Below are 23,510 nucleotides of genomic sequence, written 5' to 3' on the forward strand. Positions count from 1 at the left end.
CAGGAGTGGGGTGATTGAAGGGTCTACAGTGTGTTCCAGGCAGAGACTTGGAGCTCCTACAGACTAGCCTGGCCTGCAGAAGCCCCAGGGGACCACTCATGGCTTGGGCTGACCCATCCAGGTCAGGCCCTGGACAGTCCAGACCTGTGGCTGCCTCCCAAGCCCTGTCTGTCTGTCTGTCTGTCTATCCTAGGGTTCTGGCTGAGGAGAGCAACAGCCTCTCTCTCCAAGGAGTCCCTGGAGGAGAGGTTAGGGGTAGACTCAGATTCCCCAAATCTAACAGCTCGCAGCTCAGGCCCACTTGGGGACAGGAAAGGATCGTTGTGGCCTCCCAGTGCTCAGCCTAGAGCGTCCCCGAAACAGAAGCTCATGGAAGGTGTGTGGAAAGAGAGGCTGACGCTGGTGTGGGGGCAAGGCCACAGGGGCCAGGCCTCCATCTCCAGGACCAGCATGAGGCAGGAAGACCAGTCTAGGCCAAATGAGCCTGGGAAATGAAGCAGGCTCTGGCAGCCTTTGTACACCCTCTCCATCTTCTGCCTCCAACTGGGACTCTATCCTTGTGTGGCCCATAAACCAGCAGCACCAGTAGCACCTGGGAGCTTTTAGAAATACAGTCTCAGGCCTCACCTCAGACCTACTGAATCAGAAAGTCTGGGGGTGGGCCACAGCAATCTGTATTTTAAGAAGCCTTCCAGGGGTTTCTGACAAATGCTAAAATTGTAGAACCATTGTCTGAGACAACAGGCAAGATCCTGCCGAAGGGGAGGAGGTGGGTGAAGCCCTGAACCTCAGGCAGCTGCTTACGCCACCCACGGGTAGGACTGGCTGCTCACATGCTGGTGGATGCCTGTACCCCGTCAGACGCATACTCACAGACCAGCAGGGGTCTCAGAGGGTCCACAGGCAGGGCCTCTGGGGTCCAGTGGTCATGGACAGGCACCCAGATGGAAGTAGGTGAGGCCAGGGAAGAGCTGTTCTCACCAGGTGACTTCCTGTGTCCCACAATTCCTTTGCCCCTTGTCCCCTCTGAGGTTCTCTGAGTGCACCCTCAGAGGCCAGAGAAGCTGAGTAGCTGTCCAATTCCAACCAGGCATCCCCAGCTGAAAGGTCAGGTGGCCTGTGTGCCTAAGAGATTTTGGAGTACACGATAAAACCAACAAAGTCCTTTCTCTGCGTGAGTGGGCCACGGCCAGGGAAATGTGGGGGATCAGCAAGCAAAGTTTCGGCAAGAGCACACCATCCCCTGAGCCATGAAAGCCTGCCCAGATGTAGAATTCCCCTTGGCCCCTTCCCAGGGCTGCTGTCAGTGCCCACCCCAGCTCCCCACCCATCTCCTTGCTCTGGCCTGTGGAGCCCCAGGCCGCTATCCACTTGGCCCATCACCAGTCCCTGCGGCATCTTCCCATAAGGATCTGGAAGTGAAATCCCAGCCTCTGGGAGCTGCCTAGGATGTGGGGAGGGGAGAGAGAGGCTGAGCTTCCTTATACTCAGATCTGGTTTCGCCGCTTCCCGTGGCGCACTGCCACAGGCTGAGCCACCAGCTGTGCTATATAAGGCCCGGAGGCTGGACCGCGGGAGAGACGAAGACTTGGACCCCCCAGCTGAGGAGTCCTGCTCAGGACACGGTGAGCCCCACTCCCATTCTCCTCACCCCACCCCTGCACCCCCTGCCCTGCTCAGCTATTCCTGCCCTCCCCTGATCACCCCTCAGCTCCCCCAAAGGAGACCCCCCTTTCTGCTTCGGAGTTCTGTCTTTCCCCCCATTGGCGCAGAGTCCTCTCCTTCCCCCATCTGAGGTCAGGGGCCCTCAAACGACCCCAGTCAGGATCTTTGTGGCTCTGGGCGCCCTGCTTCTTTCCTGCGGTCAGCCAGTCTGCTTTGTCCGAGAGTTCTGAGGAGTGTGGGATGGGGAGCCTACCCAGCAGACATGTGCCGAGGAAACTTCGGTGGGCTGCCAGATGGGAAATGGTTTTTCCACAAGGTGCCTCAGGCCACCTTGGCCTCCCAGACAGTCCTGGAGCGGAGCAGTCTCAGACTGCGTACGGTGCAGGCCCACGGAGTGCTCTGTTCCCTGCTCAGAGCCGGAGCTTGGGGTAAGACACACAATAGCTGGAGACCTTGGAAGGCCCATGCTGCTGTTCCCTGGACTGAGAAACAGCTGCTGGGGGGGACAGTAGGCTTAGAAGTAGATGGTCTGTGATGTGGGATTGGTCTGTTTTCTTCTGGGACAGCACAGTACTTTCAAATCTTTTTTCCAGAAAGGAGGAATCTCCCCCTTCCCACTATACCCTAGACTTTGGAGGATGAAGGGAACCAATTTTGAATCTCTAAGAACTGGTCAGATTCTGGGTTGACTAGAGCTCTGGGGAGAGAGAACAGGAGCCTGGGCCATGCCCCATGGGCCCTCGTTCTTATTGCCAGGCTACTTTCCTCTTCCCGCTCCCGCAGCCTCTAACCCACAGTCAGCAGTTATTGGGGAGCCCTGGACTCTCACAGTGCACCCTCCTGCTCTCCTGCAGTGGGCTCCTGGCTGTGTAACCCTCAGCCAGACCCCAAACAAACCAGCCAGAAGTGTGTTTCAGCACCAGCCTGTGCACATCTGGGAATGTGTTCATGGAGGTGGTATATCCGAAGCATCTGTACCCTCCAGCTTGTCTGCCCTGTGAGAGGCCACTGTAGTTGGGGCTGGGGCTTCATAGCCTTAATATGTAGCCCCTTTACGAAACAGTGTGAGCCCCACCAAAGGGTAGCAAAACATGCCCCCACGCCCAGGTCTTGGAAGTAATTAATGAGTCACCCAGAAGTTGCTGGGAGTGAGCCCAGGCCCCTCCTCATTGGCAAGGAACCTACTCTCCCTTGTGCCCCACTTCGAGAGATGTGGGGCCCTGGTGCCTGGATCCCGGGGGTGAATTCAGGTCTGCCTCATTTGAACTCAGATGCTGAGCCTCTGCACCTCCCTAGCTGCCTGAATTTGCAACTTTGGCAGGTGTCACCTTCCACAAGACTTCATTCTGTTCACCCTTTCACCCTCGATAGGTCAAGAAATAATTCTGCTGAAGCCATAAGAGGTGACTCAGAAATGTGGGACCTGACAAGCTTTGTTTCTTTGCAGGTTATTGGATCAGAGAAGCTTCCTAGGGGACCGAGTTCCAGGGACAACCTGACTCTGTGAAGCACCTTCACCCATCTTCCGTCATGTTCCCCACAGAACCTGGGGGAAAGATGATGGGGACCAAGGCCTGGGTGTTCTTCTTCCTGGTCCTGGAGGTCACCTCTGTGTTGGGTACAGGCTAAGTATCTACTGTCTCTCCAATCCCTGACTTGACATAGTGAAGTCATGTCTGATTTGGGACTCAACTATGCATCTGCCTTAAGACCTGAGGCTGGTTTATAGATGTATTCAAATTTTATACCCTGCTTATTTCCCCAAAGGATTTGAGATATTTCCCAATATTAGAACTCACAGGATAGAATCTTTAAGTGAGGAGAAGCATGTCATTCAGAGGGAGGGAAAGAGATAAGAGGGTTTCCACCCCTGAGTGATAAATTTAGCTCTGAGCTTCCTGGCAGCCAAAGCAAAAGGAAATCGCAAGGGATCACTTTCTCAGAAGCAGGTTTGGGGTTCGATCTGTTTTTAGTTTCATGAAAGTTCTTTTGGCCTAAAGCTCAGTTTCATTTAGACCCTGCAGCCAAATTTCACAGACATGAGAACCCCTTCTGATCTCCTTGTCCTCTAACCCCATCTTCTGGTGACACTGAGTTCTTGAAGGAATAGGTAGAGAGAATTTGCTTAATAGACTCTCCAAGGCATCTAAGTGTCAGAGCTCCCAGCACTACCCTGTATACTCTCTCCCATCTCCCCTTTCTCTCCTGATTTCTAACCACACATTCAGGTAAAGAAAAAATGCTCAAACCCCTCTTTTAAAGCTGCATGCCCCGCAGGCTTTATGACCACAGATGCAAGAACAAAGACTGGCTTAGTGTCTTGCCAGGCCCTCTGTGTGCCCACCTCCTGCCTTGCTCTTTTCACCCTGACAGCTGCTGCTTGTGTTGATGATTAAAATTCAGCCATCTGAGGGGAAATCAGAGTCGTTTGATTAAAAGAGCTCCTACCACCCCAATTAAACGGCATAGAGAATTCTGATTTGGCTCCTCACATGAGAGTTAATTGCCTTTCAAAGCTTTTGCAACCCTCTGCTCTCCTTTCTCCTTCCTAGTCTGGAGCCCCAACCCCGCCTCAGGTGGGCGGGGCTGGAAACTGCCTTATACCCATCCTCAGGCAGACCTTGCCCCCTGGGGTCAGAAAATTGAGGCCTACTGCCCCAATTAGGCCAAATAAGTTCTTTAGGGGGAGGGTAGGCTCTCAAAGCCAAACTTTGTCAAGGGAAGGGAAATGCACATCTATTGTCCAGGCATTGAGCTAATAGGAGTTGCCAACGCTTATTCAGCAAGCACTATACACTAGGCATTGTTCTAAGTGGATTTTATGAATGAGTCTATCTAATCCCCACAATCCTCTGAGGCAGGAACTATTATCCTCAATTTATGATGAGAGAATGGGGACCAGATGAGTTAAGTATTTGACCCAAGGTCACACAGTTAGGAAGTGGCAGAGTCTCTGGATATCATGCTCTCAATCTTCTCATACTTTATTTATTTATTTAATCCTCACCTGAGGATATTTATTCCGTTGCTTTTCAGAGAGAGTGGAAGGGAGAGAGAGAGAAATATCGATGTGAGAGAGACGCATTGATTGGTTGCCTCCTGCACATGCCCTCACTGGGGATCGAGCCTGCAACCAAGGCACCTGCCCTTGGCCAGAATCAAACTGGGGACCCTTCAGTCCACAGGCCAACGCTCTAACCACTGAGCCAAACTGGATAGGGCATCTCATACTTTAGAGATGTTCACTTATCTTACCTCATGGACTCCTCATGCCAACTGGATCACCCTATGAGGTGAGAATTAAACCTCCATCTTGCAAATGAGGACAATAAGGCTCCATTCTGGCAAGGACAGGCCCAGACCCTAATGAAGGAGCTCCCACCCACTGGCTGCTCCACATCATCTAAAGATCCATTTCTAGAACAAGATAGAAAAGAGAATGGCCATTTGTTGACCATGCACTACATGCCGGCTCCCTTTTCACTTATTATTGCCCTGAATATGCCCCAGGACCCTATGATGTAGCAATTCTTAATACAGCCCTATTTTATGGGGAAACAGATTTTGAAGATAAAGCTCTTATGAGGTTGCACAGCCAATGAGTGCAGAGTGGGGATTTGAACACAAGTCCTGTACTTATGCTCCATCCACCGCATCACACTGCTTCCCTGCATCTTGAGAGGCTAGTAGCTCGCTGGGCCCTGATAACTAATAATTCTGGTCTCTCACATCTCCTCCTGGCCCCCAGGGAGGCAGATGATGCTCACCCAGTCTGTGAGAAGAGTCCAGCCTGGGAAGAGGATCCTCAGCAACTTTGCCAAGCCTGTAGAGCCCCGGGAGAGTGAGTTGTGGCTGGAACTGGGCAGGGTCACGGGGGGTGTTTACTGAGTTTGGGTATAAAGTCAGGGATGCGTGGAAACCCATTTTTACAAGACATTTGGCCTATGTCTCTGTTTAGGCCAAAGGATCTAGTATATAGAACAGTCCAGAATAGTGAAGCTGCCTGATTTGTTTCAGGAATGCTGGAGGGCTTGTTGGGACCAGAGCATAGGCTGGTGGGGAGAGAGAAGGGAGACAAGAATGGGGAGATAGCAGGGGCCAGCTCATAGCACCCTAAATACTTGGTCAAGGGAGTGTTGGGAGGGGTAGGGGTGGGGTCAGAGGGAATCTTGAGGTAGAGAGACCAGGCAGGAAGCTACTGACATGGGATAGCCAGGCTGCTGAGAGCTTTCATGGAGCCCTTTGCTGGGGGGGAGGGGTGCAGAGGGCAGGAGATTGGAGAGATGCTGGAGAGACAGATGTGACCGGCCCTGAGACGAATGGAGGGGGTAGGGTGGAAGCATGAGTGATATCAGGGATGACTCCAGGAGTTGAACAGGAAAATGGAAAGGGAACGGGAGCTCACCTGAGGCTCCGGGGCCTGGCTCCTCCCCCACCTGGCTCTCTCTCTCAGTTCCCGGCGAGTGGACAACCTGGTTCAACGTTGACCACCCAGGTGGGCAGGGTGACTTTGAGCGGCTGGATGCCATTCACTTCTACTATGGGGACCGTGTGTGTGCTCGGCCCCTGCGGCTGGAGGCTCGGACCACTGACTGGATGCCAGCAGGCAGCACAGGCCAGGTGGTCCATGGCAGCCTCCGTGACGGCTTCTGGTGCCTCAACAGGGAGCAGCGGCCTGGCCGGAACTGCTCCAATTACACCGTGCGCTTCCTCTGCCCGCCAGGTAAGCCTGAACAGCCCCCACCCCTCCCTGCCTCTGGCCGTGGGCACCTGGGCAGCATACATGCACATGCTTCCATCCCCTAGTAATAACACGCTAGTGTCATGAGGGCCCTCCTCTTCCCGACAGTGTTCTGTTTCTGGGTCCCTTGCATTCACTCCACCTCACTGGGTGCATGTGGCATGGTGGTGAAGACCAGACTCTGGAGCTGGGCTGCTTGGTCCCAACCTGGGCCTGCCGGCTGAACTGTATTCCTTAGGCAAATTTTCTGAAGCTCTCAGAGCCTCACGTTCTTCACATGTAGAACAGGGGTAGTATTAGTAAATCTTCCTAGGGTTTTTTACGAGGATTAAGTAAGATAATGAATATAGAGGGCTTGACCCCGGTGAATGTTCACTGAGTGTTAGTTTCCACTTAGTTCCTTTGTGCCAGACACTGGGCTAGTTATTTACACCATCCGAACTTTACAACTGACCTGGGAGGAATCTCTATGTTGACAAGTTACTCGAGGGACAAGTTAGGTAACTTCTCACGATTATACATCTGTAAGTGGAGAGCTGGGGCTGAACCCATGACTGTGTCTGCAGAGTCTAAAAGTTTATGCTCTTTACATCCTCTCTCCCCACACTGGATAATACAGAGCCAGCTGCAGGCCTGCCCACTTTGTGGATGGGTACCCCCCCTTTTGGGGTTCCGCCAGCGCACACAGCCTGACCCTGCAGGCCCAGGTGACAGTGGTGGTCATCTGGAGTGGGGGCTCAGGCTGGGCAAGGTCTCTTGGGCAAGGTCTGAGGCCTCCATTCTTGCTCACAGACCTTAGTCCAGAAGTGAGGAGGGTAGGCAGAGGGGTATTTGATGTCTAAATTAGTGAAGTCCCGGGCCCTGGGGGCTGTTTCCACACTGGCGGACAGGGAAGATGGTGCTAACCCTGCACGGCCTGGGCAGCATGTCAAAGCCTCAGTGCTTGGCCAACAAAGCCCTCTCAGGGCCACCCCTTGCCCATATGGTGTCATTGTGCAAATTAGAGACCCCACTTCTTTAAGACTTTTGACTTCCTTGTGTTGGAAAAATCATTGCAGTAAATATGAATATCAGTGACATCTATAATGTAAACAGAGGCCTTGTTCTCTGAGAAAAACCAGCCTCAGGGTGAGATTTCCTGACAGAGTCCCCTTGGGAGGGAAGTCAGACTGTCTGCTGATGCTGCTTTGCAGGATCCCTGCGCCGAGACACAGATCGCACCTGGAGCTCATGGTCTCCCTGGAGCAAGTGTTCTGCTGCCTGTGGTCACACTGGGGTCCAGACCCGAACACGTACCTGCTTGGCGGAGACAGTGTCACTGTGCAGTGAGGCCACTGAGGAGGGCCGGCTCTGCATGGAACAGGCCTGTACAGGTACCACTCTTGCTCCTGGTACTGGGCAGGGAATGGGGTGGAGGCTGAAGCAGCCTAGAATAGGTTAGAGGGTCAGACTGAGGTGGATTCATGCATTCATTCGTCAAGTATTAACTAAGCATCTATTATGTGCTCTGATGGGGAATATAGAGGATAATGTGGGAACACAGAGCAGGGTCCATTATCATAGCTTAGGAGAATCAAAGAGGACTTCCTAGAGACGGTGTCCTGAGCTAATTTTTAAAAAGTTGTCTTCTTTTTTTAATCCTCACGAGAGGATATTTTTCCCATTGCTTTTTCAGAGAGAGTAGAAGGTGGAGAGAGAGAGAAACATCAATGCGACAGACACATTGATTGGTTACCTCCTGAACGAACTGAGCCTGCAACTGAGGTATGTGCCCTTGGCTAGAATTGAACCTGGGACCCTTCAGTCCACAGGCCAATGCTCTAACCACTAAGCCAAACAGGCCAAGGCCTGAGCTAAGTCTTGAAAGATTGCTAGGAATTAGTCATGCAGGCTAATAAGGATGGGTAACAAAGGCCTAAGGGGGAGAGGAAGCATATGTGAGTCCACAGGCTGAGATGTGGCCAGAATTCATGTAAGCCCTCCTGATGTGGCCCCTTCTTCCATAGCCTGTGACCTGACCTGCCCCATGGGCAAGGTGAATGCTGACTGCGATGCCTGCATGTGCCAGGACTTCGTGCTGCACGGGGCTGTCTCTCTCCCTGGGGGTGCCCCAGCTTCAGGGGCCACTGTCTACCTGATGACCAAGACACTTAAGCCACTGACCCGGACGGACAGTAATGGGAGATTCCGAGTCCCTGGCTTATGCCCAGATGGCAAAAGCGTCCTGAAGATCACAAAGACCAAGTTTGCTCCCATTAAGCTCACAATGCCCAAGACTAGCCTGAAGTCAGCCACCGTCAATGCAGAGTTCATGAGGGCAGGTACTTGAGTTCTCTGGGGTGGGCTGGACTTTTAAATAAGGGGATTACAGTGCTAAGAGCTGGCTTCTCAGTTTGCTCAGAGTAAAACTCAAAATCCTTACCATGACTCACAAAGCCCAACATCATCTGCCCCTCACCCCCACCCCCATTACTTCTCTGTTCTCCTCTTCTATTATCCCATCTGCCCCCACTGAGTCACTCTACTCCAGCCACAGTGTCCTTCTATTTGTTCCTCAAACACACAGGCACAGTCCTGCCTCAGGGCCTTTGCACTTACTATGTACTCTACTTGGAGCGTTCTTCTTCCAGATATTGGCATGGCTTGCTTCCTCAAATGAGTTCTTCCCTGGGCCATCTTATCTAAAATAGTCATTATAATACAGTGTGAGGTTTGGAAGTCAGAAAGAGAGAGAGAAGCTGGGGGAATTCAGAAATGGTACAGAATGGCCAGAAAAGTCTGCTGGAGGCAGCAGAACAGGAATGTTGCATTATTTAAAACAGCCAACTCTGCCCCAGTGGCAGTGCTTGGGAATCTTGGCTGGCACAACATCCCTTTGGTCCTCCATTGCCTCACCTAGATGCTGCTTGAGAGGCCGTGGGAGCAGGTCCTAGGCTGAGGAGGTAGAAGAGGTGGGCTCCATTCTGGATCAGTACCCTAATTAGGACCTTTAGAGAGGGGCAGGTGGGGTGTGTGTGAAGTCATACAATTTTAACACTTGTGAAAGAACCCAAGGGAGCAAGGCTCTAGAGAATCTGTCACAAAGGAAAACCCGAAATACCGTTTCTCGTCTTCTGTCCCAGAGATCCCGTACATCGTGAAGAACCCTGAGACAAAAGCACGGAGAGCTGGGCAGAGTGTGGGCCTGTGCTGTAAGGCCACGGGGAAGCCCAGTCCAGACCAGTATTTCTGGTGAGTATTCTGCTAGCTACCCTGCCCGATTCTCCTCTGGGCAACCAGAGCTTTCTTGCCTTTGGTCTGGTCTTATTAATCATAACAATAACCAACAGAATAAAGTTACAAGTTAGGCCCTGGTGCAGAGCCCAGAAGTTGGCACTTATAAGTGGGGGCTAGCAGGGTTGAGGCCACCCAGACAACCAGTAAGCCCTGTGGCGGACCTCTGGCAGCTGGGGTCCCCACAGAGTGGCTCTGGTCTCTGGGTCCTGACTTGCATGCCCTCAGGACACAGAGCAAGCTTCCGCAGCCTGCATCCCTGACAAAGGCAAACAAGCTCAGAACCTCCAGTGGCCGTGAGTCCTTTGTCCTTCACAAACATTTTACAGCTATTCTCTTGTTTGACCCTCCCAACGATTCTGTGATGTCAGCTAGGAATCGCTGCTCCCATTTTATTGCTCAGGAAGCTGAAGCTAAGAGTGGTGAGATGAGTTGTCCAAGGATCCATAGCCAGTGAGTGGTGGGGCTGAGACTCAATCAAGTCCCTTGACTCCCAGGCCAGTCAGTACTCTTGGACGAGCTATGTCAAAGGTGGCATTGGCATCTGCAGGGACCCATCCACCATCTGTCTCTGGCTGCTTGCTTCTGGCACTACCCACTCAGGCTGCACCTCTCCATTCCTTGCAGGTATCACAACAACACGCTACTGGACCCTTCCCTGTACAAGCATGAGAACAAGCTGATACTGAAGAACCTGCGACAGGACCAGGCTGGGGACTACTTCTGCAAGGCCCAGAGTGACGCTGGGGCTGTGAAGTCTCATATCGCCCAGCTGATTGTCATAGGTAAGCCCGTCAGGGTCCCTGAGTAACCCCTCCTGCAGGACTGGGGAGCACCCCAGTGGGCATCGCTGGGCAGTAAAACCTGCAGCTTTTCTGTGCTGTGTACAGTACTATGCCCTCTGGGACACAAAGATGTCAGAGACCCCAATCCTACCCTCATGGAGCTGCCACCCCAGGAGAGGTAAAGAATTGTAAATAAGAATTGTGAATACACAAATGCAGCTAAAATGGAGATAAGAGGCCTTGGACTCTATAGATGAGAGACAGCGACCTTCCAGGTAGGAATGGTCATGGGTGGCTGCTTGAGAGAGCAGCATTTCAACTGGGGCTTAAATAGTGGTTCTTAGCTTTGACTGCCCAGTGGGATCACCTGGTTTTGTATTTTTTTTTTAATTTTTTTTTAAAAACCTGATGCCTGGGTCTTACCCCCAGAGAGATTTATTTCATTTGCTTGGGATGTGGCCTGGGTATGCACAGTTTAAGAGCTCTCCCACATGATTCTAATTTGAAGCCAAAGTTATAAAGCTCTGGTCTTAAAGACTGGCCAGAGACTGTGTATGGAGGCGGGGGAGTTCCAGCTCAAGGCGCCAGTGTGAGCAAAGGTACAGAAGTGGGAAACTGAGGGGGCTTTACAAGAAAGGGTGACCTGATTAGAGCTGGCTTCCAGAAGTGAGCTGGAGGGGGAAAGACTTGAGGCCAAAATCAATCAGGAACCTGTACTTGGAAAGTGAGGGAGAAGGAGGATAGCTTAGTAATTGGCCTAAACAAAACCAAACAAAAGGCAGAGGAAGAGAAAATTTATTGGAAGGATTCTGGAATATTTTACAGACTCCAAGAAAATTGAGCAACAGACCTCAAGACACAGGACAGTTGGACTTTGGCAACAGTAGAGCCTGGTCAGCTGTGGCTCCCAACCCGTAATACCAATGCTTCCCATTTGTCACAGTTATTTTTAATACTTTAAATTTTTAACACTTTAAAGGTACAAAATATTTTTCTATTCTGAAGTTAGATTTATAGATAATAAGTTAACTACATATAATTGCCAAGTATATATGCATACCGCCCAAACTATACCATAAAGGAGAAATAAAACGAAAATAACTTTAATACAAAATAGTATGTATTTCAATATGTAAAGGCTTTGGCATAATTGCACAAGAATTCCAACCAAGAGGTCAGACACTTGCACTTGAATTTGGTCACTGTGAACGTGACAGCTGCAAATACTGATGGATGCAGGGGTATCATTTTGAGGGTTCACATTCCTTGGATAAGGTACATGATTTTTTCTGAGACAAGGAACAATTCTTGGTATTTTTCCAAACTAAACAAAGTACAATCTTAGCTTGATTTTTATGGTAGCTGCATTTTTAAAAAAATTTGATGTATGGTAAAGCCATGTAAAAAGATACTAGGCTCTGATCATTTCAAGCAGGGTTTCCACCTACATGAATGTCCGGTGGGGTATGTGAAAGTTATGCAGGATACAGAAAAATTCTCTGTGCAGAAAAGTACCAGGCAATGCAGATCTCAGAGCAGCAATGCCTCCACCCACTGGATGCCAGCAGCACTCCCAATTTGGGTGGTAACTCAACACACCTTCACAGATTTTCAAAATGCCTCCAGTGAGAGCCATTACTCTAGTGGTCTCAGCAACCAACTTTGTTTCTCCGTGTATTAAATGGGATTAGCAACAGCTGTTCTATCTCCGCAGAGGAGTTTGGTGAGAATTAGGATCATGAATATGCAAATACTTTGAAAACCATAAAGCACTGCAGAGAGGTTAAGGTGCCCTTTGTTTAGGATGTGAACTTTCATTTAATAGCCACCATTTCCCTCCACAGCCCCTGATGAGGCTCCATGCAACCCAACCCCTGAGAGCTACCTTATCCGGTTGCCCCATGATTGCTTCCAGAATGCCACCAACTCCTTCTACTATGACGTGGGCCGTTGCCCTGTCAAGACCTGCGCAGGTCAGCAGGATAATGGGATCAGGTGCCGGGATGCTGTGGAGAGCTGCTGTGGCATCTCCAAAACGGAGGAGAGGGAGATCCAGTGTAGTGGGTACACACTGCCCACCAAGGTGGCCAAGGAGTGTAGCTGCCAGCGGTGTACAGAGACCCGGAGTATTGTGCGGGGCCGTGTCAGCGCCGCCGACAATGGGGAACCCATGCGCTTTGGCCACGTGTACATGGGGGGCAACCGTGTGAGCATGACTGGCTACAAGGGCACTTTCACCCTCCACATCCCCCAGGACACTGAGAGGCTGGTGCTCACATTTGTGGACAGGCTACAGAAATTCGTCAACACCACCAAAGTGCTGCCCTTCAACAAGAAGGGGAGTGCAGTGTTCCATGAGATCAAGGTGCTTCGGCGGAAAGAGCCCATCACTTTGGAGGCCACGGAGACCAATATTATCCCCCTGGGGGAGGTGGATGGTGAAGACCCTGTGGCTGAGCTGGAGATCCCATCCAAGAGTTTCTACAAGCAGAACGGGGAGGCCTACACAGGAAAAGTAAAGGCCAGCGTGACCTTCCTGGATCCCCGCGATATTTCAACAGCCACAGCTACCCAGAGCGACCTGAACTTCATCAATGATGATGGAGACACCTTCCCCCTTCGGACTTATGGCATGTTTTCTGTGGACTTCAGAGATGAGGCTACCTCCGAGTCACTTAATGTTGGCAAGGTGAAGGTTCACCTTGACTCAACCCAGGTCAAGATGTCAGAGCACGTGCCCACGATGAAACTCTGGTCACTCAACCCAGACACAGGGCTATGGGAAGAGGAAGGTGACTTCAAATTTGACAGGCAAAGGCGGAACAAAAGAGAAGAGAGAACCTTCCTGGTGGGCAACATGGAGATCCGAGAGAGAAGGCTTTTTAACCTGGATGTCCCTGAAAGCAGGAGGTGCTTTATCAAGGTGAGAACCTACAGGAGTGAGAGATTCTTGCCCAGTGAGCAGGTCCAGGGGGTCGTGGTCTCTGTGATCAATCTGGAGCCCAGGACTGGCTTCTCATCCAACCCCAGGGCCTGGGGCCGCTTTGACAGTGTCATCACAGGCCCCAATGGAGCCTGTCTACCTGCCTTCTGCGATGACCAGTCCCCTGATGCCTACTCTGCTTATGTCTTGGCAAGCCTGGCTGGGGAAGAACTGGAAGCAGTGGAATCTTCTCCTAAATTCAACCCAAATGCAATTGGTGTTCCTCAGCCCTACCTCAACAAACTCAAGTACCGTCGGACAGATCACGAGGACCCACGGGTTAAGAAGACAGCTTTCCAGATCAGCATGGCCAAGCCAAGGCCCAACTCAGCTGAGGAGAGGAATGGGCCCATCTATGCCTTTGAGAACCTCCGGGCGTGCGAGGAGGCGCCACCCAGTGCGGCCCATTTCCGGTTCTACCGGATTGAGGGGGATCGGTATGACTATAACACTGTCCCCTTCAATGAGGATGACCCCATGAGCTGGACTGAAGACTACCTGGCATGGTGGCCCAAGCCAATGGAGTTCAGGGCCTGCTACATTAAGGTGAAGATCGTGGGGTCAGTGGAGGTGAATGTGCGATCCCGCAACATGGGGGGCACCCACCGGCAAACTGTGGGGAAGTTGTATGGAATCCGGGATGTGAAAAGCACACGGGATAGGGACCAGCCCAATGTCTCATCTGCTTGTTTGGAGTTCAAGTGCAGTGGGATGCTCTATGACCAGGATCGTGTGGACCGCACACTAGTGAAGATCATCCCCCAAGGCAGCTGCCATCGATCCAGTGTAAACTCCATGCTGCATGAGTACCTGGTCAACCACCTACCACTGGCAGTCAACAACGACACCAGTGAGTACACCATGCTGGCACCCCTGGATCCTCTGGGCCACAACTATGGAATCTACACTGTCACTGACCAGGACCCTCGCGTGGCCAAGGAGATCGCTCTTGGCCGGTGCTTTGATGGCACATCTGATGGCTCCTCCAGAATCATGAAGAGCAACGTGGGAGTGGCCCTCACCTTTAACTGCGTAGAGAGGCAGGTGGGTCGCCAGAGTGCCTTCCAGTACCTCCAAAGTACCCCGGTCCGATCCCCTACCCCCAGCACTATCAGAGGAAGAGTGCCCTCCAGGAGGCAGCAGCGGGCAAGTAGGGGTGGCCAGCGCAGGCCTGGAAGGGTGGCCTCTCTGAGGTTTTCTGGGGTTGCTCAGCAGCCTCTGAACAACTAAATCTTGTGGTACTTCTCTTCTCCCTACACCTCACGTGACAGCCATTGTGAGACTGATACACAAACTGTCACTTGGTTAATTTAAGCACATCTGTTCTGGTGCAATTTGCTTGTTTGTGTCTTCATGCCTTTACTTACTGTCTTTGTCCATGATACTGATCGGCATGTAGCCTCCAAGTGGCAAAATAAAGCCTCTTTGATCTGTTCTTTAAAAGAAACACCAGAAATTGGCCATTGGCAAACTCTTTGGCTTTGACTGTTCTTCATTTAGTTCCATCAATGAAAATGCCCTTCCTTGTCTTTTTGCATGGTTTTGTCCACCTTTACGATAATGATAATCTGAAGTGGAAGATCAAATAACCAATATAAAGCATATTTCCTGGTCTTACTCTACAGGACGTAAGCAAGGTCTTCATCACAGTTCATACATATAAGTGGTGGTGAAATAAAATAATAAACTCTAATATTTTTACTTGAAATGTAAATACGTTATTTCTTTACTGGATCTGGAACTCTAGTGCACGTTTCATGTTAAGCTATTGAATATAAGGTAATCATAGCTCTCCGCCAAGTCTGGAAAGAACATCTCATATCTACAACTGTACCAGGTTGCTAATTACATAAGCACATTTCCCTTTAAATTTGCTTTTGTTCTTGCTAGGAGCCCAGCACAGCCCAAAGCAGATGTCAATAAATGCACATTTTGTACTTGATTTTGAGACCACTGTCCTGTCTTTTAACCATTAAAGTGAGCCAGCTGCTCAGAAAGACATAAGGGACTCTGGAAAGCGATATCACAAAGTGGCATGAGCCACTGCCCCCTCTAAGTGACAGGGCTGGGTAATTAGACACACACTCCAGGGTCAAGTTTGTTCTCATGGATCATATTTTCCACTCCCAGAGAGGAGCAGAGATTCCTGGAGTTGTGAGCTTGTTCTGGGCTCCTCAGCAAAGCTAAACACATGTCCACATTTTTTTTCTTTCTTTCCAATACTGGGAAGCTTATACAATGGCTTGGCCCAGGGTCTGGTAAGCTGGCCAAGTGGTCTTTCGGCAACCCCCCACAGCCTGCTGCCTTCTCCATCTGGGCTGTCTGGCCTCAGAATTGATGGGCTTTTTCTTTTCCTCCACCCCCAGGCTCTTCTAAAGACACCCAGCTTTCCCAGACACCAGATCTCTATTGTGTGTGACAGCCCCTATTCCTTGAGTAAAACAACTGGTCCAAATAAATAGGGTTTTGTTTTTGGAAAAGGTGTTTGGTTTAAAATAGTAAATCAGGCTGGTGGATGGTTTCAGAGTGATCTTGGAGGCATCAACAGTCAGGGTAGTGGGGTGTGGGATTGGGTAAAATGCACTGACTGCCCCTTTCCCAACCCCTCCAGATCTGTCAGGAAAAGGCCATGGGGATTGGGAGAGGAGAGGGCATTATTTATAATCAGGACAAAAAGCTTTCCTTGATCCCCTGGCTGGCCTAATGCAGCTCCTTTTGGCCACCTCTGGCCTGGACTGGATTTGTACTCTTGGATCAGCATCTGCCCAACTCCCAGGGGTTTGGTTCATAATCAATTAGAAATTTCTCTGGCTGAGCACCCCTTCCCTATGACCTCTGAGAAAGTGAGCACATGCAGGGTTGGGACTAGTGGCCTTGTGATTGATTGCTCCTTGACTCACTTCCAGACTACACTTCCCAGGGAGCAGCTCTCACTGACTGCTTGGGGGTGGGGCTTGACTGACTCTGCTGAGGGGTCAGTGTGTAGCTAGCTATCTGCAGCATAGATGCCTGACTGCTTCAGGAGCCAATGCATGCTGCTTCAACCTGACCACCAGTTCCCTTCCAACCACCGAGAGGGGTGCTGGGAAAGGGGAGCTGGCTGGGCTCCCACCCCAAGACCTTCCCTTTTTGTTTTCATTGAGGGTCTGAATAAATGGACTCCAGCTGGTTGCAGCTGGTACCTGACTTTTTTTCTTCACTCATCAAACATTTATTGAGTGCCTATTTCTATGCCAAGCCATGTGTGCACGTGGACTGGACTTTATGAGTATATAAAATATACCATACGTAGTGGCACTACCACTTGGGGTGGTAGTCAGAGGAGCCTTCTTGGAGGAGGTGACAATTTGAGGTCTAAATGATAGGTAGGAGCTGAAGGTGTGGCTGTCAGGAGCAAGGAGCACAAGCAGAAACAGCTTGGAGGCTGGGAGGGAATGGCAGATACCTTTCTTTCAGACAAACACTGTTGAGCTCATGACACCTAATTTCTAAGCATCTTGCTTCCAAAGACATATGTGCTGCCTGCTAGCTGCACAACTTTATTCAAGTCAGTTTCCCTGGACCTCATTTTCCTCACCTATAAATGAAGGAGTTGGTTGTATACCTAAAACTAATATGTTAAAGGTGGAGGAGGGCATAAAGGGGATAAATGGTAATGGGGGGAAAAAGATAAAATAAAGAAAAAAACTAATACAATGTTATATATAAATTATATCTCAATAGATAGATAAGTAGATTTTTAAAAAATCAAGCAATTAGTCTAGATTAGAATCTAAACCATCTCTAAAGTCCTTTCCATGATTTTCAGTGAGGCTAAGAGCATAGTTCCCAGGTTGCCTTTGCGTCACCAAACTGCTGATGATTCACCGGGTGTTCCCTTTCCCTGTGGAGACTCTGCAAACTGGATGGACAAAACGTTCATTTCAGAAAAGCCCTGGGGTTTCTGTCTCAGCCTGCAGTATACTGGCTGTTCACCCAGTTACTGAGTGAACTGTATGAGGGTGGATACCAGACAGCAGGAGGGGCACAGGCAGAAAGACAGCAGGGCCAATCAGGCTGCTTCTGCTTCCAGCCAAGGAAGTGTTCCAGGCTGAATGCTCTTTATAGTTTGGAGAGCTCTAGCAGCTAGGGTGATAGAGGAAAATGTCAGCGAGATGTCAGGACAAGAACAGAGTCTTGAAAGACTGAGAAAACTTAGACAAGCCAAGTTGGAGGCAGTGTGGGGATAGGTGGTTTCCAGCACAGGGATTGGCTAGAGCCAAGGAGTTGAGGTGGGACTGCACACTGGGAGGCTTTTGGTTACAAGAAACCCGGGTGCCAGCAGACATCAGGAAGGACTGGAACCAGGAACTGCAAAGCCATGGAATCCAGGCCATCGCTCTCTCTGGTTTTGATTCTCTCACTCTCAGTGGCTTTTGCTCTCTCTCACTCTCTAACTCAGTCTTGCTCTATATGCTCTATTTCTCAGATTGGCTCTCTGACTTTGTTTCTCCTCTTTCTAGGTCTCTCTGGTAAGCCTATTTCTCAGTCTCTCTTCTTTGCAGGAACCCTTAGTTTCTCTTTGCAGATCAGCTTTCTCTGCTCCTCTGGGTTCATAGAAGAGGTGGCCATTTCTTCAGATCAAAGAAGAGACCTGTCCTAAGCCCAGATTTCTTGGAGAGAGAATCTGATTGGCTCAGTTTGAAATGGGGCTCCACCTCTGGTCTAGCCAACTGTAGCTATATTGAGGAGGTGGGGCCTAAAGGGCAGCCTGATTAGTCATGGTTGCTGGAGAGGTGGGGCAATTCTCTGAGAAAGGGAATCCTGATGAATTGGGGAGATACTCCAAAAGGTGAATACTTCAGGGGACAGTGAGCAGATTATTGTGGGCTTACTGGGAGTTTAGGGATTTTCATTTCCAAACACCAAGGGATTTTAAATGCATCAAATGAGATCTGTGTGATACTCGTTCTTTGAAATCTGATGTCTTGCTTCATGACTTAGTACTTGGTCAGTTTTTGTAGTTTCCATGTGCGATTGGGGAAAAAAAAGGTGTATTCCCTAATCATTGGGTGCAGGTTTCTACATAAGACCATTAACTCAAAGTTGTTAATTGTTCAGTTCAGTAAATAAGGAGTGTGTTGAAATTGTCCACTAGGTGATGCGCTTGTCAATTTCTCTCTGTGATTCCCCAATTTGGCTTTATATATTTTGAGGTTATTTTTAAAAATTTATCTTTATTGTTGAAAGTATTACAGATGTCCTATTTTGAAGTTTTCTTAATGGATGCCTATTATGTATTGAATTTTCATGTGTTCTTGTGAGTTGAATCTTTTATTGTTATATGCATAATTATGTTATTTGTTCCATAATTTTTTTTGTCTTAAAGCCTATTTTGTATAATAATATATCTCCCAATTTTCTTTTGGTTAGTATTTGCTCGGTATATCTTTTTGCTTTTAACCTTATGTATCTCTTTTTCTTTTTGTTAGTTTATTTTGTTCATTAGATTCCACATATAAGTTCATATGGTACTTGTCTTTCTCCGACTGGCTTATTTCACTTAGCATAATACTCTCCAGGTCCATCCATGCAGTCGCAAAGGGTAATATTTTCTTCTTTTTTTTAAATGGCTAAATAGTAGTCCATTGTGTAAATGTACCATAGCTGTTTTATCCACTGATGGGCACTTGGGCTGCTTCCAAATCTCGGCTATTCTAAATAACGCTGCAACGAACATAGGGGTGCATGTATTCTTTCGAATTAGAGTTGCAGATTTCTTCGGATATATTCCCAGAAGTGCAATCACTGGGCTTCTGTGTCTTTTTAAAATGTGTTTCTTGTAAACAGCATATAGCTGGATTTTAGTTTATATAATCTAACAATCTGTCTTTTAACTAGTGAGTCTAGTAAATACATATGGTGATTAGCTGTATTTGGACTTGTTTCTATTATCTTACCTGTTGGGATTTTTTGTTTTGTTTTGTTTTGAGTCCTCGCCAAAGGATATGTTTTCCATTGCTTTTCAGAGAGTGTGGAAGGGAGGGAGGGAGGTGGGGAGTAGTGGAGAGAGAAACATCAAAGTGGGAGAGACACGTGGACTGGTTGCCTTCTGCATGCGCCCTGACCCGGGGCAGGGAGCCAACCTGCAACCCAAGTACGCACCCTTGACTGAGAATTGGACCCTTGGATACACGGGCTGACGTTCTAACCGCTGAGCAACACCAGGCGGGGTGGGTTTTTTTGTTTTTGTTTTTTTTTTAAATCACTTTTTCTGTTTTAATGTCAGCTTTAGGATTGAGTAATATTTTTCCTATTCAATTTTTCCCCTTATATTGACCTGGGAGTTTTACACTTTTTCTATTATTTTAGTGTTTTCTCTTTATTTTATACAAACTGACTTCAACAAAATCAAAGTTAAAGTGTATCTTCAGCCCTGGCCGGTATGGCTCAGTTGGTTGGGTGTTATTAAGTGCACCAAAAGGTTGCTGGTTCGATTCCTGGTCAGGGCACATGCCTGGATTTCCGGCTCAGTCTCCAGTAGGGGGAGTGCAAGAGGCAGAGGATCATGTTACACTCTCACATGGATGTTTCTCTCTTCTCCCTTCCTCTCTCTAAAAATCAATAAACTATTAAAAAATTGTATCTTTACCCCTCAAACAATATTTTAGTTCTTTTTTTGCTCCTCAAAGCAAACATTTAAAAAAAAAAAGTCTTTATTGATTTCAGGGAGAGGAAGGGAGAGGGAGAGAAAGAGATAGAAACATCAATGATGACTCATTGACCAGCTGCCTCCTGCATGCCCCCGAATGGGGATCGAGCCTGCAACCCGGGCAAGTGCCCTGACCGGGAATCGAACCTCGAACTCCTGGATCATAGGTGAATGCTCAAGTGCTGAGCCATGCTGGCTGGGCAGGCCAGGGCTCTTTTCAGTTTTTTATTAGAAATCAAGCAAGCTCCTTACAATGATAAGGTATAAATGAGTAGGGTGAGGTCAGCCAACAAGCTGGCCAAGAATCACAATTAAAAAGGAATTTTTATACGTATAAAAAGGAAAGCCATAACTTACACACCGCACAGAAAAAAGATCTTTATTATTTATGAAGCACCTACTATGTATTATGGATCAAAGAATCATTTATTCCTCACATTAACCCCAGGAGGTCAAGAATACCCAAATTTATAGTTGAAAAAAGGCTTATGAAGTAACTCGCTAGAAGTCGCAGAGCTGGTAAGTGACTCAGCTGGGATCTACGCATCAGTCATGCTACCACTGACATCTGTACCCTTTAGAAAATACTAAACAAGCATTTCCTAGCATTGTTGAAGATGGGTACGCCAACATTTCCAATGATTAGCTTTGAGAACACTCCCCCCCCCCCCAGTCAAAGAGGGAAGCCATGGTGGGTTAGAGCCATCTGCTGGCCATCTCCCTGAACATCAGGATGAAGGACTGTCCTCTAATTGAAGATGAGACAGGGCTTGTGCTACCTGAAGTCACAAGGACAGGCCCAGGAGGATGGAGAGCACCCTGCAGTAGACCCCCTCAGTCTCTCTGCAATACCAAGGCTCAGCAGTGACTCCCTGAGGGAGAAAGTGGTGGCAATTCGAGGGAGTCTAAAAAAGAGACCTTTAGAAATAAAGGCATAGGCTTCTACCATCAAAGTGGAAATTCACCTTACTAATTTCTACAAATACACCTTAGCATCTTCTGATTCTAGTATTCTAGCACTAAAAAATAGATTCCTGAGCCCACTCCAGACTATTTTATCAACAGTTTTAGTGGAGGGGCCTAAGTATATTTTAACAAACTCAGGTAATTCTTAAGGAAAAATGGGGGGAGGAGGGAAGGGGCTACTGCCTTAAAGGAATGGCAGCTTTTTAGCCCCTGATATGAGCTATTTATGGGTATGGAGTGGAGATTCTACAAACCCTTAAAATCTTACCAGCTTTTGGAGGATACAGGGCAGTAATGAAAACAGTAGTGATTAGGGTGTGAGTCCTGGTTCTGCTGTGTGACCTTGGGGAAGTCACTTAAACACTTTGTGTCTTGATTTTCTCAGCTGCAAAACTGGAATGCAGATAATGCCTCACTTGCTGTGAGAATCAGATGATAACAGAGTGAAAGCACTCAGTATAGTCCTACACAATGTTGTATTATTGAGTCTCATACTACCTATAGACATAAGCCTCCTTTTTCAGTCTTCATCTTTTAAAATATAAATGTTGAGTTCCTGTTACATGCCTGGCAGCACCAGTGTCTGCTTATCTGAAGGATCAGTGTTCAGGCATAAAAAAGAAATGTCTTTATTCAGAAGGTACAGTGCTTCCCAGCAGAATGATGGCTGAGAGGCTGCACCAGAATCTCTGGTGGAGAGGTAAGATTTTTAAGTTTATCAGAAGGAGTTTTAGGTTAACAAAGAAAATACTGAGAAACGCAGTTTTGCCCATTTCTCTATTTCTGACTAATTATGTGACCTTGGTCAAGCCCCTGCTTTTTTATATGCCTGTTTCCTTATCTGAAAAATCCAGTGCTAAATTGAATGACTCCCTGACTCTAACGAATAAAATATTTTTCACTTAGCAACTCATAATGTCCACAATCTTGGGAGGTAAAATCAAGTATTAAAAGAAAAAAGAAAAAAAAAAGACTTATGTAAAATGGAGACATGGAGAGATGTGTCTTCAGCTATGTTGTTCACAAAAGGTAAATAACTCAAGATACGGAGTCAGCTCCTGGAAACTACTTGAGGTGGAAAATTGTAATTGACTTTCTTTTTAAATCATTAACCTGTCAGAAAAGAGCTGAGAGTAGGTGTGATGTGGAAATATTTTATTCCAAAGAGCTGATAAGATGTGACCACAGGTATTTGCCATCATTCTTCTGATCGAGGAACACTTTTATCACAGGGAGAATCTCAAATGGCTGTTTCCATATCCAGAACTTGTGGGATGGCCTGATAGGAACCTGGCCAGAGGTTATCCATGAAGTGCCAAGTGAGAGAGAAGGGATCAAGTGTGCCTCTGGAACCTCTTTGCTCTTTACCCAGATGCCAAGCTCTGCTCCATCTCATGGCTACCTAGCTACCCCCTGGAGCAAGGACAGTGTCCCAACCTGTGAATTTCAGGTCAGGGAATATACACTTGTAAAAAGGAATGTGCTTCTCTGTCAAATAGCCACATGGCTCCTAAAGAATGATCTTTTACATTCAACCCCTTTGCAATACAGATGTTATTTTATTTAAACTTAACAGTTCTCTGTGCTCAAATACCAAATGGCACAAGTTCCCCAATTTGAACACAACTATAAGACTTACATGAACAAAGAGCCCAGTACAAAGTTAGTGTCCCAATCCATGCTTGTTGGGTGCTGATCCAAAGAATCCAGGTATATTCTGACGCACAGAGCACACAGCTGGGGCGATGCATTGAAACTACCAAAATCACATTGCCTGTGTGATGAAACCATCACCAGTCTGATGCCAAAGCCACATGACCCTTGTTCACATTACTGAGAAAAAGTTAAACAGTTGTGTACAGCTCCCTTTGTTTTGTATTTTCTAGGGCAAAGTCTACACTCTTGCTAATCAAGAATCTACTGGGAATTCCTTCTGGGACAGTCAGTCAGTTGGATTAACCATTGTATAAATTTGTAGAATTTGTGTCTATTAACACTCACCTCTTTGTCATTTATAATTTACTCTGATCATATGTCAGATTTTCTGAAGACCCCATTCCAGGTTTCTGCTAAACAAAAGTATTGTTGCAAGATAAGTACTTAATCAAGTACTTCTGAATTTCTACTGTGTATTCAGCCCAAGTATGTAATAAAATATCTGCCTTCAAAAAGCTCATAGTCCCGTTGGGATACAGGCAAGACACAGAAAACATCAGCCCATAAATAAAATGAAATGCTCATTTGCCCTGGGAGTAATATAAGGATATATTACACAACAATATAAGGATATTCATATGTCATCATACTAGTGGCATATATGTTTTTTACTTACTCTCTTATATTTCCCCACTAGAATGGAAGCTCCATGAGGGAAACATTTTTTTGTTGTTCAATGTTATTTTTTCA

At 48.0% G+C, this 23,510-nt stretch overlaps 1 protein-coding gene across 1 annotated transcript; it reads left to right on the forward strand.

Moving 5' to 3' along the window:
• The first annotated feature begins 1,539 nt into the window (after positions 1 to 1,539).
• On the forward strand, positions 1,540 to 15,796 carry CILP (cartilage intermediate layer protein). The gene is made up of 9 exons (XM_016208615.2): positions 1,540 to 1,625; positions 3,113 to 3,283; positions 5,414 to 5,506; positions 6,119 to 6,388; positions 7,600 to 7,779; positions 8,413 to 8,727; positions 9,529 to 9,637; positions 10,307 to 10,464; positions 12,309 to 15,796. The coding sequence occupies exons 2-9, from the start codon at positions 3,196 to 3,198 to the stop codon at positions 14,675 to 14,677; spliced, it is 3,582 nt and encodes a 1,193-aa protein (XP_016064101.1). The 5' UTR covers positions 1,540 to 1,625; positions 3,113 to 3,195; the 3' UTR covers positions 14,678 to 15,796.
• Positions 15,797 to 23,510: the final 7,714 nt, after the last annotated feature.

Source organism: Miniopterus natalensis, chromosome 1 (genome assembly GCF_054644295.1).
Source record: "Miniopterus natalensis isolate mMinNat1 chromosome 1, mMinNat1.hap1, whole genome shotgun sequence".
NCBI classification, from domain to species: Eukaryota; Metazoa; Chordata; class Mammalia; order Chiroptera; family Miniopteridae; genus Miniopterus; species Miniopterus natalensis.